The following is an 18,512-nucleotide window of genomic DNA, read 5'->3' as shown; positions in this document are numbered from 1 at the left end:
GGATCAGCTGCTCTGGAGGTGCCCTTATCTCCTGCTGAGTCCCACAGAAGAAGAAAGGACACTGCTGAACAGCAGCCGGGGTCACATGCTTGGTAAACTCTTCACTCTCTGCAGTTCAGGCAGTGTATCTTGCTACATGGCATTCCCATCTACCCACAAAAGCATTAATGATTAACAGCGATAAGAGCTCTGCTTACTTAGAGAACTAAAATACCCTACAGTCAAACAAATTGCAGCCCTTTGAGAAAACTCCCTGCTTATTCACCCTCCTGCTTCAGCCCAGCCCTGGAAGTTTCCTTCTGCCAGGCAAAACCTCAGTGAGAGGGGGGCAAAGATGAAAGCTTATGCTCCTTTCGCTCTCATCTTGGCTCTGGCTCTGAGCAGTGACTGTATGAGGAAGGTAGGTCGGATTGCTGTGCTTTGGAGTGGTGGATCACCTACGTGCTGCCTGGCAGGGCAGTGCTGCCTGGGGCTGGATGAGTGATGCCGCCAACCAGATGGAAAGCAGGAGTGCTTCAAACACGGAGGGGTTTGCTAGATCAAGGCTTACAACAGTGCTGACTAAGCAGTGTTTGTAGGATCGTTTGTTACTTGATAGCCTAGGCCCACACTTGTGTATCTTTATAGTTATGTTTACTTCATCAGCTGGATTAAAACTAGCCCAGATGTACTTAAATGATGCTATAATCCCAACTACTCAAGCAAAGTGCAGAAGTATCTCATTAGACATTGTATGTTGGGGCAGAGGGGAATATTCATGGTGCCTATGACAAAGCTCAACCTTGGCTGAAGCCATCACAGGCTGCCCAGTGCAGACAGAAGTAGTGTGGAGTTTGAGTGCAAAAATTGTTTCTTCCTCAGAAATGATCAAGCTCTGTCAATACTTCTTAGCAACAGCCTTGCCTTATCCGTTGCTTCTTGCATTCTCTATCCCCATCTGTGTTCATGATGTGCAGCTTCCTTGACTGTTTTTGTGATGTTTTTATTTTGCTATAGATCATCTGTCAGCACCTTTGGTGGCAGCAGCATTTTATGTGTATTTCCCATTTTTTATTATTTCCCTTGGTTTCAGATCAGCTCAGCCTAATGCTTTCTGCTTGCTGATTGGCAAACCCAAATAAAGTTGAGGTTGCTTTTTTAGCTAATGCCCTGAGGGGTACAGCTAAATGGCAGGAAAAGTCAAATCCTTGGATATTATTTGTAACTGTGAGCAGGCCCCAGAATGCATACATTCATTTTTCAGAGGAAGATAGGAGATGTGTCCCTTGGCAGTAGCAAGATATAACGGAGCAGAGCCACAGCCTTTCTTTTATTGTGCTGGATTCTCCTGGTTTAACAGAGACCTTCCGCTATCCAATGTTTATTTACTCCCATTCATCACATTGGGCCCCAGCTGAAATCAGATACAAATAATGAGATCTTTGTGGAAGAACTGAGAGAAACACAGTTTGAGGGCATATTTTTTCACTACAGGATCGTTCCCAGAGTGAATTTCTCTCTTCAATCCACATTCTTTCTTTTTCCTTTGTAGCACCACAAATCTGGGCCAGGAAGAGGATCAAAACATGAGTTCACTCACCTACAAGGTACAGAGTCAAATCCAATAGGTTTCATGACAGTAAGAACATTCCGCCTGTTTGCATCCATGCTGTGCAAGCCAGCAGTAAGCCTGTCTTTGTTTTAACATGCATAAGGATTATGGAATGGTTATGACTGTTAATTTCTGTGTAGATGTGAACTTGGGATTCGCTCAGGCATCCCAGGTAATTTTCCTTCAGGTGGGGATTAATGTGAAGGTGCTGACGAGATTTTCATTTTTCTGAACTTGTGTGGCTTACCTTCCCTCCTAACATGGTGGGGCTGTGATGTACAATTCCCTTTATTTTAATCAGAGTTGTGTCTGCCCTGTGCTTCAAAGTACATAAGCAGCTCTTTGTATGCGTGGGTTCAATTTCTGCAGCTGCCCTTGATCTCTGTGCAAGAGGAGGGTTTGAGTTCCATTCAATTTGCTGTGTTGCGTTTGTTTTGAAACCTGAAGTTTCAGACATCCTGGCTGTGTGCAGACATTGCAGACTTCCAGTTTTAAAGCTTTTATTGCCCTATGCTTTTGCTGTTGTGGATGGTATGAACTGGGCTGTTACTGGTACCTTTATAGCTTAGAACAAACTTTAATGACCTTTGGGATTAAATATATCTTCTCAATGGAATTATTTTCATCATGTTCTAGCTACTTATAATGGGAGCTATCAAGCAGTGAAGGTAAGTATCTGAACATTCACCCAGTTAGTTCAGAATGAATGCCAGGCTTCAAAAAGAGACAGCAAAGTAACTTGGGGAAGCTGACGGGTACTGGCAGCCAAGGCCAATAGGGTGACAGTAATTTCAACTGGCTAGGAAGGCTTGGACCACAGGGATGCGTTTTTTTTCATGTAGTGCTAATAACTGGCCTCAGCAGCAATTTGAGGTGATGTGTCAGGGCTTGCCAGGGTTAACAGATATCACAGCAGTGTGCAGGAGCCCCAGCTGTGACTGCAGGAATAAGCTCAGGATGAGGAGTGGTCCTGTGTCATCACCAAGTGGAAATAGGCAGTACTCTACCACGGCTCTATGCTCCATTCCTCACCTACCCCAGCAGTTGGTTTCCCATTCATGCTTCTGGTTCTCAGAACATATTTCTTTTAGTTTAATGGTTAAATAATCTCTGACAGTTTTTCATTGTCTTTTTTTTCTCCAGTCTCTTTCATTCTCAAGACTCATCTTGAAGGATTTTTTCTGCTAGACTCCCACTACCCATTCTTATGCAGCTATCATTGACTTGGCAAATAGAATGCTTGCCCTTTTCAGATACCAGTCCTATCAATTTCTCTCCACCTATCCCAAAGGGAAGGTGGTATGATCAAAATTATCTGTCACCCCCAAACCTTTAAAACCCTCTTTCCCTTAGCTGTTTCTATTTCAACTTGTACTGCCTTGTACCTTAATTGTTTTAAACGGATGTTACAAAGTGATAGGTAGCCTGGAAGGATACTACACCAGAAATCAATTTAATATGCTATTACAGTACGACACAATTAGAAATGGTAATTGCAATTAATGAATGTAATTGGCATTTGCTGTACCAGAAATTGCAATGTATTTTGAGCTTGAAATGCTCGGAGACATTTACCATAGATCCCATCACCCTCTGCTTGTTTAGAAATTGTGTGGGATTTTAGACCTTTACTTAAATAATAGAAGTTGTAAAGACACAGAAGCCAAAGTACTGCAGAAAAACTTGAAGATATCTGTCTGTAGCAGGGGGGTTGGAACTTGTTGATCCTTGAGGTTCCTTCCAACCCAAGCCATTCTATGATTCTAGGATGACTTACCATTTAATATAACAATGTTATATATATATATACCTCTGGGCTGGTGTTCAGCTGCATGGTGAGGTTTTTATTCTTCTTATTGCAGTGTTTACAGAGGATGGAAATTTATGCACATTTCCTTTCCGGTATGGTGGAAGGCTTTATCACTCATGTTTATCAAATCTGTTTTCCCGAAAGAAATGGTAAGTTAACATTGCTCACAAACGAGGACAGTGCTTAAAGGAAAATATAATGCTTTTAGTGTTTTTGTCTTGTTTTTGTAATAATTGCCATGGGTTTGTTCTCCCATCCACTGAGAGCAATAATGTTTCCTGCTGATGCTCACGGCCCTTGGATCAAAGAACACACAGAGGGGAACAAACCCAGTCATGGGGTACCCAAGGCCACGGAAAGTTCAGCACCTGCAGAAATGTTTTCTTCTTGGCCTTCAGATTGTTAACAGCTGGTGCAGAATGAGCCAGAACAAGGAGCTAGCCACTGCTGAAGGCAAGGAATTTGTTGATTTGTGTGGACTACAGTTGTACTGCTGCAGGGACAGGCTGATCTTTGAGGAAAGTAGGTTTTCCCCCCAGTACCTCTCTATTCTATCCTGATTTGCATCAGATCCTTCTCATGTGCTGCAGTGCTCCTGCTTTTTTGGGTAAAGATTCATTCTATTAGTATGTTTAAGACCAGGTTCCTTATTTTGGGCCATGGCTATTCTTTCAAATGTGTAAGTTGTTACAAATACTTGTTATTCTTTTAGGGTTGAGGGTAGTTAGGTGGGAAATCTACTGTAGCAAGTACTGAATAAACAAGGCTAATTTTGCAGACATATCTTGTTAATGGGCACGTTAACAGAAACTAAGGGTAACAAAACAAGAAATAAATGGATATCAGTAATGTGAAAAATATGTATGTAGAGATGAGCTTTATCGAAGGCACATACATACGTACATGTTTTCAGGATGGAGATAATGTTTTATAGAGTGCATTTTGCTGGTCCATACAGGATAGAACTCACAGTTTTTATATAGCATTGTCTGACTTTTTGTAATGTGTTCTCTTTCTGATGGTACATCTCTCTTAAGTGCAAGTGCTGGTGTAATGCAAACAGCAAAATGCTACATGAAAAACACTGAGGATCTGGAGTGGGCCCTGAGAAGGACAACAAAGCTGTGAAGGGTCTAGAATGAGTCTTATGGGGAGCAGCCGTGGGAACTGGGATTGTTCAGTCTAGAGAAGAGGAAGCTTCCTCCCTGAAAAGGGGTTGTGATAGAATGAGAGATAAGGACCTTAAGTTGTGCCGGGGAGGTCCCAGGTTAGATATTAGGAAAAAATTCTTCTCAGAAAGTGTGGTGATGTATATGGTACAGGCTGCACAGGGAGGTGGTGGAGTCACCGTGCCTGGTGGTGTTTGAGAAACATGGAGATGTGGCACTGGGGAGCATGGTTTAGTGGGCATGGTGGGGATGGGTCAACAGTTAGAGTAGATGATCATAGTGGTCCTTTCCAATCTTAACGATTCTATGACTTTTTGCTGTAAACAGACACGGAACTTTGGGTTAGGAGACCAAATACAATCAATGCAATCCAGAAAATAAAATCTTCAAGAAAATGAGAATTTGGGAAAATCTGTGCTTAAGAAAAGGAATAAGAATAATTTTTTAGTGTGGTACCTGATTTGCTGGACTGTAGCCACAAAGACTTTGACCTTTGGGCCTGCTTAATCTCATGCAGTGCTTAAGATGAGTCTTGTTAAGTACTGATGCTCTGTATATTTATTTTTAGCAAGTAAGACCACAGAAATGGAAAGGCAGGGTATGTATGAGATCCAAGGTTAGAGTACGCTTTACAGGTGACCTTGGAGAACTTGCAGTTGTAGTTCCTATTTTTTAAAAGCCATTTACAAGCATGGAGATGATGAGGATGGCTGGATCTGTTTGGTTTTGACAGATCATTTCACCCTGTGGCTGACCTGCTGGCCAGTGTTTACTCTTCTTTCACGAGCTAAAAACAATCCAGCATGTGACTTTGGGCATGGAGATGCCGGGAACAGCCCTGAAGGGCAATGGGGAAATGTACTCTGGACATGTCTGTGCGACCTGGAACCAACCCATGTGAGGCTGGTGCTGACAGCTGATCCTTAGGGGCAGGCAGCAGACAAGCACGAGGCTCGTCTCCCTTCACCTGCCTGCCTGCCTGCGAGCTGCTAGCAAGGATGGAGATTGTGGGAGACTGAGGACAAATGCAAGGAGACCAGACAAGGGGAAAACGGCACACTGTTTTGCTAGTTTTTGAATACTTTGCTTCACCTGAGGGGTCTCTGTGCCTTATCAAACCTAAGAGAGTGCTGGATTATGTACTTAAAAAGTCCATGTTCTTAATCCTTAAGGTATGACTCAAAGCAGGACTTGGCTTCCATTGGCTTTAGTTTTGTTATATGCATTCTTATACTACCTGTGACATAAGTATAATGTGTTAACCCATCATATTAGGCTTAATAAAAAGTCCTACTTCAGAAAGCATTGAAGGGTAGTGTCTATCTTAACACAAAGGAGGACTTCTCATTTATGAGATGCAGTATTGATTCAAAGGACTAAATGTGTTAAGAAGATCAGATGTGACTTCGATGGCTTGTAACATTAAATATTTCAACAGAAGTCAGAGTTCTGACTGCAGAAATCTCTCCCTACTTAATCCAAGAGCAAGAAATAACACGGTATTTTTATTAATATTTATCGAAATCACAGGAAAGAAGACAAAATAATTGCAATATTCGAGTAACAAACTTCCTTTAACAGCATCCTGTACTGCATTTCCCTTTAATTATAATGTTTTCACAGATAAATTCCCATTTAGTAGCCTCTTACCAGGTACTAAAGATGTCATGTAAATTTGTCTTTAGTGTTAAAGAGCAAGAAATGATCTGGAAGTCTTGCTGAATTTCATTCCCACCTCCAGAAAGACAAGACAGTGCAGGGACAGAGAAACTGAGGATGCAATGGACACCGAAGAATAGTGAAATAGCTGTGAGGATGTGTTGAGCTTGTTCTGAAGAGTAAGAGGAACATGGCAGAAAACACAAAAAGCTTGTACAAATTTTTAGGAAGCCTGGCAGCTCAGGATGGGATTAATATCTTCATAGTCCCTGCAGGATAACAGGATAACATCGGGTGAGAGAACCAGTGGCTTGTGGCAAGCCTGTGGAAGAAACCGTCAGGACCTCTGACGACAAAAAATCATTTTGGAAGGAAAAAAGCAGTTCTCTATTTGCTTAGAACTTGGTATCTACTTGACAGAGTCTAGAGAGCGTTATTTTTCATATGTTTTTATCCCCCTAAGTTTGCTTAAATTCATTTTGACAAATACTCAGTTCTGCATTTAAGTGTACATGGAACCTTTATCTTTTGCCTCTCCCATGCTGCCCAGTGTAAGACCTCTCTGCTAAATTAATAATTACGTCAGTCAGAAAACTCTGATTCTTCTTCATCGCTACTGAAATGTTAAGTCTGAGACTGTTTTGCCAGCAATAATGCAAGTGACACACTACTGAGAGTCACTGTAACCTTCACGTGCTGTAAACCATTCTTTAAAAGAACGTGACCTCCTTCCCACCAAAAGAGTACAAGGAAATTTCCATTAACTCCCTCAAATTGGCAGGGACTTTAATGCCTGTGAGAAAACGGCATCTTTAAGAATATATCTCATCAATCTGCATTGGACTGTTCAGCACCTTTCTTTTTTATGAACCTTATATGATTAAGGTCTCCTAACTTAATATGGACGGCCTATTCACGTGCTCCATAAAAAATAAAGCATTTTGAATACCACATAGCATCTAATTAAGAATTAATACAGGGCAGTTGAAATGGTAGATGTGCTCTACAATAAAACTTTGTTCTAGCTTGTAAAGTTCTGGGGTGGAACGATAACACAACTGTTCAATATATGATAAAAATAAGATAAAAATAGATCATCTGACATGTTAAATAAAGCCAACTCCTGTTGCATGCTATGCCCTATAGCCACACATTTCCCTGCGTAATGACAGTAAGTATAGGTGACATTAATTTTAGTATCACAGAATCAGATGATCATTTAATTTTGAAAAGACCTTCAAGATTGCTAAGTCCAACCGCCAACCTGACCTACTGAGTCCTATCATTAAACCACATCCCAAAACCATGTCCGTTGGTGCCAAGTATGGTTAGGAGCAATGTTTTGATGGATGGGATGCTGGGACAAGATGTGGACTTGTGGAGTTAAGGTTTGGATCAGCCACTGCCTGTCTGACCTTGAGAAGCCTATGTCTACCTCTGCAAGAAGGGAGTATAACCTTAATGCTCCTTGGAGTGGCATGAATCTTGGAGAGAACAGAGGGATAAGGGCAAGGGAAGTGCACCTGGATGGTGCTTTGGTAGTGATCCCAAAGCGCCTGTGGGGTGCAGGACTCAAAAGAAACGAGAGATTTCATCCGTGCCTCTGGAAACCACCCCCATGTCAATTATTTCCTCAATTTGTCAGGCAAGCTGAAAAGTAGAAATACTTTAAAGGAACTGAGCATAACATACGTTTGCCACTGAAAGCAAGGAGAATGTCCCTCTGTGGGTAGTCTCCTGCCTCTGCAGATCACTATAGGTAACAGGCAGGCATGAGAAAGGGGTTGGGTCCTGTTTGGCTTGTTTTGTAATGAATGTGGGAGACATAATTTATTTGCTTTTGTTTAGTTTTTCATTTCTGTCTTTTGTTTTCTAATCTTAGAAACAGAAAGCAGACTTCCCCCCCCCCCCAACCCTGAATGATTAATTGGAGATCTCAGGTCCTGCTTCCACATCTCAGTCAGTATTTAATTTGAGATAAATAGAGCAGTGTCTTTAACAAAAACAAAACAAAAAACCCACAAAAATGCATACATTTTTTCCTCTGGTATTGAGAGTTTGAATGAAATGGGTGCTAATTAGGGAAAAAAGAATGAATTTCCATATAAACAAAGAGCCAAGGACATATAAGTTGGATATTATGAAAAAATTCTTCTCTGAAAGAATGATCAAGAGCTGGAATGGGCTGCCCAGGGGGGTGGTTGATTCACTGTCCCCGGAGGTGTTCGAGAAACATTTAGATGTGCTACTAAGGGACATGGTTTAGTGGGGAAGTATTGGTGGTAAGTGGATGGTTGGAGTTGATGATCTTGGAGGTTTTTTCCAACCTTAGTACTTCTATGATAGTTTCAGTGCAAATGTGTACTTGGCCTTTCTGGACTGAGAACAAAAAGCAGGTGCCTGGCTATATTGAAGCAATGTTCTCAAGGGCACAGTGGTCTGTAGTAGCCCTAAGCCCATAAATCCTCATAAGCATCTTCTCTGCAGGATTTTTATCTGAAGTAAAAAATTTCCAATATGCTGCACACAACAATGGGGTAAATGAACTTCACATGATTCCCCTTCATGCTCTGTGATTGTGATGGGGCCTTTTGAGTCACGTGATGCAATATCCAGGCTCTCTGAAGCTGCACTAAACCACACTTTTCATTCTTTCCAGGTGTTCAACAACACATAACTATGACCGGGACAGGAAATGGGGGTACTGCACGTTGTTGTCCACAGAGCACTCAGGTAAGGTGAGCCACTGCTGAGTCTCTCCATGTGCCAGCTTCCCATTTTCCACATGTAGTATTTGTAGTAGTAGTCTGTGCCTTCTCTGTGGCTTTTAAATTGTGAACACAGAACAAGCCTCCACATTAAATGTTTCCAAGATCTTCTTGTGACTTTACATAACCATAGCATTAGGCTGTGAATACCACACAGTCTTTAATTCACTGTTGATTAACCTGAAGCACTGGAGAGAAATTATGGCAGAGCAAACATGGAAATCTGAGCTCCTGCTGGAGCTGAGGACGGAGGTGATCATCAGCTTGGAGATGTCTTTTAGATTTCCCTTCTAATGATCTCAGTTAGGAGCAGTTCTCCTTTGGGTGCTGAAGTGCTGGAACAGGCTGACAAGAGATGTGGCAAATGTCCCATGCCTGGAGACGTTCAAGGTGAGGCTGGACAGGGCTCTGAGCAACCTGCTCTGGCTGTAGGTGTCCCTGTTCATTGCAGGAGAGTTGGACTGGATGATCTTTAAGGTTCTCTTCCAATTTAAATGATTCAGTGATGCTTCAGTGCTTCTATGACAACCAGGCTTCATGTTTTGGGCTGCTATGAAGAGTATGAGAGGACAGGTGTTTTGTTGCAGTTGTACTGAGGGACAACAAAAGGATTACTTAGCAGAGCAGTGTGACAGCTTCATGTGGGTCATCACACTAAAGTGCTGTGATTGTACATATTGTGAAAGTCTGTCTAAATGGAGAAGCCAAGGTCTGTGGAAAACTCTCCTGTCTATATACGTTACTTCTAACCAACGTGGTGGGTGAAAGCACCATGTCCCAAGCATTCTGGCGTGGATCATGCAACCCTCAGCACTGCCTTGATGGCTGGCCCTTGCATGTCTACCTTGCCAACTTCAACCTTCATGGGCTGACTGCTTGGGGTTCTCATTTTGAAGCAGCTAACTTGCTCATTTCGTAAGGAACGTATAGGTATCTAGGCCTCATTTGCACAGTGAAAGACCAGCTTTGAAAAATCAGGTGTACTGCCCAGATTTCATATTCCAGTGTCTATTTTTGGATCTGTATCTGAATGCTGATAGTCTTCCTCTTTTCTCTTTGGAACCACTTTCAGATGTGATCTGTCTTGTTCAGTCTGTGGGATCTGGCTGGATACCCTTGCATGTTCCCTTCTCACTTTTTTTTAAAGGGCATTTTCTGCCTTTCCCTTGAAGAGTTCTCTGTCACATCAGGAGTCTCATTGCCAAACTGATTACAATCTACCAGAGTGCTTGAAAAGCCAATGCAAGCTGAATCATCCTGAGAATCTAAAATTAAGCAGTGTGCAACATCATCATTTTAAACTTAACAACTTTAAATTATTTTCCAGCCTGGTTTTAAAGCAGATTAACATTAGATCAGAGACAAATGACCTAATCCAATAACAAGCAGCAACGCATGTGCCTTTGTAATGCAAGTATGTCAGACATGAATGCTGAATACAGACAGTTCATGCTTGCAGGAGTCAAGTTATGAGGGCTTCACTTGCTTATTCATGAGTGCCCTCTCGGATCTTAAAGTGTTGGAAACAGTAAATCATGCTCTGCTGTGAAGTGAATTTAAAGGGAACGTTCCTGCCTCACTCTTGGTAGTGTTTTTATTTTCCCCCTCCATTTCTTCTCAGGATAGATTTTCCAGCCCTTTTCCATTTACCTCCGCAGTCTTGTGCACTCAGTTTCTGTGTACAAGTACTGTTTCTTCACTGCTGTGACACAGAACACCTTGGCATCACCTGCTGCTCCTCTTGTGCAGAAAAGCAGAGCACCAGGGCTTACCAGGAACTGCACACTTTTGAGACCCAAATAGTCAATTTGGCCAGGAAGAGCGCTCCCCAGTGGAGGCTGGATTTACTGGGGATCCCTCCATCCTCCCCCTCCCCACTGCTGCCCCAGTGTTCCTCATACCACCTCTGTCCCTCTCCTTTCCCATCGGTGTGATCCTGACAGCCTCACGAACAGCTGTCTCCAAAATGAGCAAGGCTCTGGGGGCTCTTCAGATCATTTTTGTCTGTTAGCCACCACAGAGTTGGATAGGATGGCTTGCCAAAGGAAAGCCCCCTCACCAGCCTGCCACTTGCTGAGGGCTCTCAATGTACCATAACCCCAGAATGAGCTTGTCCTGGCTTCTAGTTCTTCTCCAGAAAAGAAAGAGTTATATGTGTGAAAGAGGAAAGGAAAGAGAAAGGGGAATGAGGGAGAGGGAAGGGAACACAGCTGGCTGTTAAAAAGAAAATACTTCATTTCTAGGAGCATTAAGGATTTTGTGCAATTAAATAAGTCTGTACATGTTGGTTTATTTGTAAGCATAGTTCTATTTATTTATTTTTTAAGTAGCAAGCACTGTATTTGGACTTGGAAAAGATTTAGCAGACTGTCAGGTTAAAGGCAAAAGGTTTGTGGTGAGGTCAAAAGGAAGGAGTGGTAAATGGCTGAAGGGAACTTCAAGAAAAGGGAGGAAAGCTCACTTGCTGGGAAGATAGCTGGGAAGGGAGCAGCAGTCCAACTGAAAGATGATGATTTTCTAAATGTGGAAGATACATGATTTTATTGTGAAAAAAATCCAGCTAAGATATTACAACTTTGATGAAATCTCAACTGTTTTATAGGCACACAAAAAACATTAAAAAATGAAATTCCAGGAGGATAAAATGCCCTTGACTATGGGAGATTTGTGAGAAGTAGGTGATTTGGGATGGGGAAGGATCAAAGGCTGAAGCACGGACTCTCTCCAGGCCTAGATTGCCCCATGTATGTGGGAAGTCTGCCTGAAACCACTGGAGCTGCTTACAAGTCAGTGTTAAGCAAGTGTTTGGGGCATTGATCCAGAAAAATACTTCTGCCAATTTCCAGAGAAAGTTTAACCACCAAACCTTTGGCTCCAGGGTGAAGTTAAGCCCTTGTATAAAGGCTCTGCTGGAGGGAAATGTTAGCACTGTGCAGCACAGAGCCAGAGCTCACAGAAACAGCACCTGCAGTGCTTGTTCAGCCCCCCTGAAATTAGCAGGAGTTTTATCTCTGCCTTTAGGAGATATCTGTTCAGGTTTCTGGAGGATCTGCCTCTCCTGCCTGGGAAATCCTGTGGAGAGCGCGTGTAGGATCTGCCTGAGGAGAACACAGTTGTGCATGCACAGCCCAGATACACATACAAATATACAGTGCATAAGTGCACAGTGTCACTGTGTTTGGAACTATCACATCTTGGGCATTCTGTCAATGCTACTGCTCTGACCAGGCTGCTGAATATCTGGAAACCTTGGAAAAATGGCCAGAACACCAGAGAGGCCCAGATTTGGAAAGAAGGTGCCAGACAACCAGACAAGAAGGGTTTTTTTTTTTGTTTTTTTTTTTTGAGATATTTGAACTGATATGAAAAGAAGAAGTAGAAGTGTGTGGGCTGTGCTGGCATGAGGAAGAGGCTGTGTCCCATGAGGGGCTTTGAGGAAGAGCAGCCCCTGGGAAAGGTGGGTGGCAGAAACTGAAAGTTTTTGTAGGAAGATGTAATTAGAAAGGTGAGACAAGTCTCTTGTACAGCCTCTGAGAGGTGAAGCTGATGTCAGGGTGGCTGCCAGCAAGAACAAGTTGTTTTTCCCATGAGATTTAGGCATCGGCTGAACAGGCAAGGACTTGGACTCCCCATTTAATCCACAGTTAGTGTTGAGCAGGAGTCCTTAGAGGGAGAGTGATGTGTTCATCTGCTTGGGAGCACCTTGACTTCAGGATAGGAGGGAAGGGATGTGGAATAGCCAGGGGAAGTCTGGCCAGAGGGGTGAGCAGGATGCAGTGAGGGTCTCCGACTGGGAAAGCCAGAAGTGCTCTTTGTGGGTGTAATGAACTGTAATCTGTACAGAGCACTGCTGTACAGATGGCCTGGAGAGCAAGTCATGTTTTTGATGTGATTGGTACAGGAAATACAGAATTTGCCTTTGAGGAAACATTACATCACTACAAATTTCATAACTACCAAACAGCACGAACAGTAGAATCATCACTGCCTTTACTTGCTTTCCCTTGATGTTATCCTGGAGTGAAACTAGCAGTGAAAACACCCAGGGCTGGTATTTCACATCAATTACACCACTCTGTTCTACAGTAAATATTTTGATATGTGCAGGGGAACCTTCACATTTCCATTGCTGTAGCCAAGTTCAGGAACTGTCTTTCATACTTTGCTTAGCTCTGTATGTGTGTGCTTGTTTTCATACACTGCCTCTTATGCTTAGACACCACTCCAGCTAAAGGAGCACCTGGATCGAGTGACCTCTCACAGAGTCAGAGTAGCTGTAGCAAGGAGGATGAAATGCAGGCAAGTTATTGCGCCATCTCTTCTGCAGGTGCAAAACAAGATGTTGGTTGACTTCAGGGGAGCTGCACACCTTGTCACTGCAATCAGGACCTTAGGTGGCCACCAAGGCTTCCACAACTTGCTTTGAGGGAAGTCAAGCTTCCATTGCATTGTGAGAGAGCTGTCCTAGCATATCCCCTACTCTCCCAACTTATTTTCCCATGATTTAGAAGATTCCTTTAAAAACAGATCCAAAGCTCTGCTCCAGTTTAATCTCATTTGGCCCAATTTATTTGGATATGCCTTGCTTCAAAAGCTTTTTCCTCTGTTCCAGCTGTCTGTTAATTTTAGATATAATCCAAAAATCCACATCAAATTCCTCTGTGGAGGATGGTCCTTGTAATTTGAAAGAGAGATGCATAATCCCGGTTATTTCTGTTGAAATGCAAAGCATGCATGGCAGTAATCCGGGCAGAGCCAGAGCTACGCCTTCCTCCCCAGTACAAAGGCACAGCTCCATCTAGTGGGCGTCGGCCCTTCTTCTTCTTTACTACAGCCTCGGGTTGGCCTGAGCCCACCGCCCTGGGACGAGTTATTCATAGAATAGAATCATAGAATCGTTTGAGTTGGAAGGGACCCTTAAAGATCATCTAGTCCAACTCCCCTGCAATGAACAGGGACACATACAGCTCAGGCAGGTGCTCAGAGCCCCATCCAGCCTGACCTTGGGTGTCTCCAGGGACAGAGCATCCACCACCTCTCTGGGCAACCTGTGCCAGTACCTCACCATTCTCACAGTAAAAAACCTCTTTCCTTATATCCAGTTTAAATCTCCTCTTTTAGTTTGAAACCAATTCCCCTTGTCCTATTATTTGAGAGAACATCCAGAACAGTGATTTGCTATACGGGTTTAAAAAGCTGGATGAGTGTAATTGTTCTGCAGCTTAAAACAAAACCAATATACACTGGTTGGATCAACACCATTTTAGATTAAGAGGTGGTATTAAAGCCACTGTGCACTGAACCAAAATGGTTAAGGTAACCAAGCCGACTCCTAGCAAAACAAAGCATGGTTTGTCTGGCAGATGTTAACAACAGCTTCTTATCTGGTCCATCTAGATTACTGTGCAAACAACCCTTGCCAAAATGGAGGGACCTGTTTTCTCGCTCATGGTCATAGGACATACCACTGTGCCTGTCCCGAGGAATTCACGGGAAGAGACTGTCAGATGAGTGAGTATCTTCTTCCCCAAGTGTTACACCAAGAGATATGGGCAGCAAGGAGAGCTCGTTACAGTTTGCTTAATGAAAAGGTAGTGCTGTTGTGCATGATTGTTTCTGTAGGCAGACTTCCAAATGGCTATGACAGACATCCATTAGTGACAGGACAGCTGAAAATAACTTGATTATACAGTTATAAATCCAAGTATGCTCTGAGCCAGTGAGGTATTAAGCTATGGGAAACACAAAGAGCCTTCTCCCTTCCCTTTGCTGTTTTTAAGATTTAAATATCACTTACATGCTTGGAAATGACTAATAATAACATCCAATACGTAGGGCAGGGAGACATGAAAAAGCAGCCAAACTTCAGGTGACGCCTTATCCCTTCTGCATATGCAGACCTGGGGCCATTTGAGCTTCTGTGATGCCAACACTAAGGCCTGTGCAGCTCCTCTGCCTGCAGAGAATGTGGTGCCAGAGGTGGAGGAGAGACCAGAGAGCTTTGCTTGGATTATTTTTCCAGTTTTATGGTGCTGTCACACCCAATTTAGTGCATGCCAAGAGAAAAATCAGGCTTTTACAACAAGACTTCCAGTTGTGCTTGCCTTTGTTTAACGAAGGCTTTTTCCTACAGCTGTGGACTGCCTGAACATAAGCGAGGATGCCCTTTTCCATGTTAGTTCTCCAGCACAGCCCATCAGCTGTGACTGATGCTGTAAAATGGGACAGACACAGTGATATATCACTGATTTTATTTTTTTGCATTTGGGTGCATTTTGAACTTCTAGGGGAGCTGAAGTGATGCTATCATATTCATAGAGTTTTAGAAGAAAGCCACCTCTGCCTCAAGGTCCTTGGAGCTGCTGCTATGCTGGCTTTGTGCCTTCACACGTGGGAGGATGGCTTGCTGGAAAACCACCAGCTGTCAACAAACGTATATCTATTCAACACGGAGAAAGGGAGAGTAGGGTACGTGGCACCATCCCCTGCAAGAAATAATCTCTGAAACCCTGTGTTATTTTTCAAACTGCATTTCAGAGAAATGTTTTGACGACAGTCTCTATGAGTTCTTTGACGTGGACATGAGCTGGTCAAGAGTCAAACAAGGAGCTGTGGAGCAGTGCATTTGTGTGGATGGCCAGATGGAGTGCCAGAGAGTTGAATACAAAAGTAAGTGCATTATTTTGTATTGCAGCTCTTGACCTACATAAAGTGGGGATAAATGATAGAGAGAATATAAAACCTGAGTGGTGTTATCACAGCAAGGCTGCTATCATTGCTCATGTACACTTTTCATTATGGGATCACATCCTTCCATGTATGAGCAGTAATGCTGACCCAAGAAATCACTTTAGTGTGTCAGTTCTTACTTGAGGATGCAGTTAAATACAGTAAGCTGAATTTAATGACCTTGACAGGGACTGAATCCTGAACTGCAGTGTGTAGGAATACAGACAGATAATGTAGTGGAAGTAGTGAAATTTCTGATGTCATAAGCTCTCTTCCAAAACTGTAACATGCCTGAGAGGCACGCTGTCCTCTACTCTTCCCTGGATACCCGCAATCTCTTCAAGTTGCTGCTTCCTCTGGGATTTTTTCCCAAGCCTATCTTGCTCTTGAATTTCCAGCATGTTAACTGTACCTGCCTCCAGGATCCCATTTGTCCAGCATTGACTCCAGAGTCCCTGTAACTTTAGACTCAACATACCCATTCTCAGTCAGGGAAAAGCTTATGTTTTGAAGCCTCCTCCTTATTTTGAGGCTCCCAGGTGTCAGGAAGAGCTGGACATGCACCCTAGGTTGTCATGCATCTGATGAAGCCACCATGACACCTCCCTTTGGAAGGAGAGATGGTGGGAAGCAAAGAAGTTTGCCTCACATCTCTATGTGTTCCAGTTTGACTATTCTGTTATTCAATCCAGCTGACCAGATCTACCTCTCCGGACTTCCAAATAACTTACAGTACTGAGTAAGCTTCATAAAAGCCCTTTGAAGAAGGTATGAGCTTTTATTCCCACTTGAGAGAAGTGGAAGTTGAAGCATGGAGAGAGTTGCTGGCTTTCTAGGACAATGGGAGTTTATGGAAGTGATAAGAAATTTGAGAAAACTTAATATTTCCTTGTTGCAGACCCTATATATTTGGCTGAGCTCCCTGCTAAATATGTTATTAAAAATTTCAACACAGCTCAGCGGTAAACTTGGAACTGGGAGAACCCTCTGTACAGAAAGAAATGCAAATGTCACCATCATCACCACCAGCAATAATAATCACCACCCCCTTTTACCTATTGTTCATTAATAATATTTTTCAATAGCTGTGCTGACGTTATCCAGTAAAAATGAAAGCAGTGAGACAGACCTCAGTTGGCAAAAATAAGTAGTTTCCTTTTCTTCAATTTATATCAGGTGTAGGTCTAGGATGAGTAAAAAGGAAATTTATCTTAAATGTATATACAGGAAGAAGATGCACTAAATTAAGTCAAAATTGGACTGGTTCTCTTGATTAGTTTGTTGTCTTTATTTGATTTTGGCTTCTGCTTGTAGGTTGTGTTCATGATCCTTGCATGAATGGCGGAGAATGTAAAATGATTGCCTTCAGTGGGAAAACCTTGTGTGACTGCAAAGGACCTTTCGTAGGAAAGTACTGCAATATTGGTAAGTATAACAACATACTGCAGGCAGGGAGTTTGGAGTTTTCAGCTGTGTGCAAAGCTGGGGATTTTTTCCCTTTGCAGACATTTCCTGTAACAACTGAGGAGTCATGCAGAACTTCACGAACAACTGTTAATGTATTCCTCCAGTGTAAAACACAACACACTCTTCTTCACTGAAACCCTGATTCTAAAAATACTCATTTCTGTCCTCAACTGTCTGGAAAATTAAACACAGAAGTTTTAATCCAATTACTCATGTTCATAAAAAGTAGTACGTGTGTCCATCTTGTAGACTCAGCATATCAGTGTCGTTATCCAGCGCAAATGCTTCCCTATGGGTTCAGGCATCTCATGCTGTCTACTCATGAAATAGGGGTTTGTGCTTTGACAAAACCTAGCAGCTGGCTATATTTGGAAGCACTGGATTCTTGTGAGATGTAGACAGAGATAAAATGCACACTATCTGTTCGGGTTATTTTGTACTTCAAATTAATAGCACATTTAGCGCAACATATTTTTCCTAAAATATCGTTATATTACTGATAGGTCAGGGCAGAGGAACCTGCCTTTGGTTGTCTGTGTGCTAGCTCTGTGTTGCTTCTTACTTGATGCTGCGTAGTTTTTTGGGTAATTTCCCTGAAGAAGATTTAACTTTTCTCACTGCAGAGGTTGTGGCTGTTTGTAAAACTTACCTGCACACTAAATCTTCAAGTTGTATCAGTGGCTACTTTTCAAATGCCAAAGGTATTAGGCATAATTTATAACAGGCCTGCAGTTGTACCAGCTCATCATCCCATAGCTCATGGCAGTGAATTTCTCAGGACGTAAGTCTCATCAAAATCAAAGACAAGGCTGGTGGTGGCTGCATTGGGCATCTAGATGGTCTGAATGAGTACTTCAGTAAAGAAAATATAACGTGCTCTGATATTTCAAAGTGGTATCTGATATTCCACTCTGTTCTGGTGGTTGAAAAATGGTGCAGCCATCTATTCAAGCTGGAAAAAAGCCACCAGGGGGACTGGCAGTACAGCTAGAACAACAAATAGCAAGAATAAATCGGCACATTGAATGGTTTATGAACTGGTCCTGAACTTTGACTCACCAGGTTCTTGATTAATTGTGATTAATGACTCTTGCAAGTCCCTCAATGTAGCTCTGTGCTTTTATCATTTTGTTGCCCCACTGAGATCTTTCCCAGGCGTTACTGCTGCATGGATGTGAGCAAGAGGCTGCATGTATGCGGGGCACATGCAACCTAAAATCCCGGGAGGACTGCACACTGCTCCTCTTCACACTTTCCACATTCCTGTTTAGTTATCAGCTTCTCCTACCCAAATCTGCAATGCTGTGCATAAACATCCA

At 42.7% G+C, this 18,512-nt stretch overlaps 1 protein-coding gene across 1 annotated transcript in view; it reads left to right on the top strand.

The window, feature by feature from the left end:
- Positions 209-18,512, top strand: part of HGFAC (HGF activator) — a 42,165-nt gene continuing 23,861 nt past the window's right edge. Inside the window, exons 1-7 of the mRNA XM_021396106.1 lie at positions 209-400; positions 1,532-1,586; positions 3,454-3,550; positions 8,889-8,962; positions 14,395-14,508; positions 15,535-15,666; positions 17,041-17,151. Coding sequence (XP_021251781.1) covers positions 335-400; positions 1,532-1,586; positions 3,454-3,550; positions 8,889-8,962; positions 14,395-14,508; positions 15,535-15,666; positions 17,041-17,151 — 649 coding nt within the window. The 5' untranslated portion in view covers positions 209-334. The remainder of the gene's footprint in view (positions 401-1,531; positions 1,587-3,453; positions 3,551-8,888; positions 8,963-14,394; positions 14,509-15,534; positions 15,667-17,040; positions 17,152-18,512) is intronic.

Source organism: Numida meleagris, chromosome 4 (assembly GCF_002078875.1).
Source record: "Numida meleagris isolate 19003 breed g44 Domestic line chromosome 4, NumMel1.0, whole genome shotgun sequence".
NCBI lineage: Eukaryota > Metazoa > Chordata > Aves > Galliformes > Numididae > Numida > Numida meleagris.
Note: the sequence above shows the minus strand (reverse complement) of the source record. Positions and strands in the feature narration are given on the sequence as shown.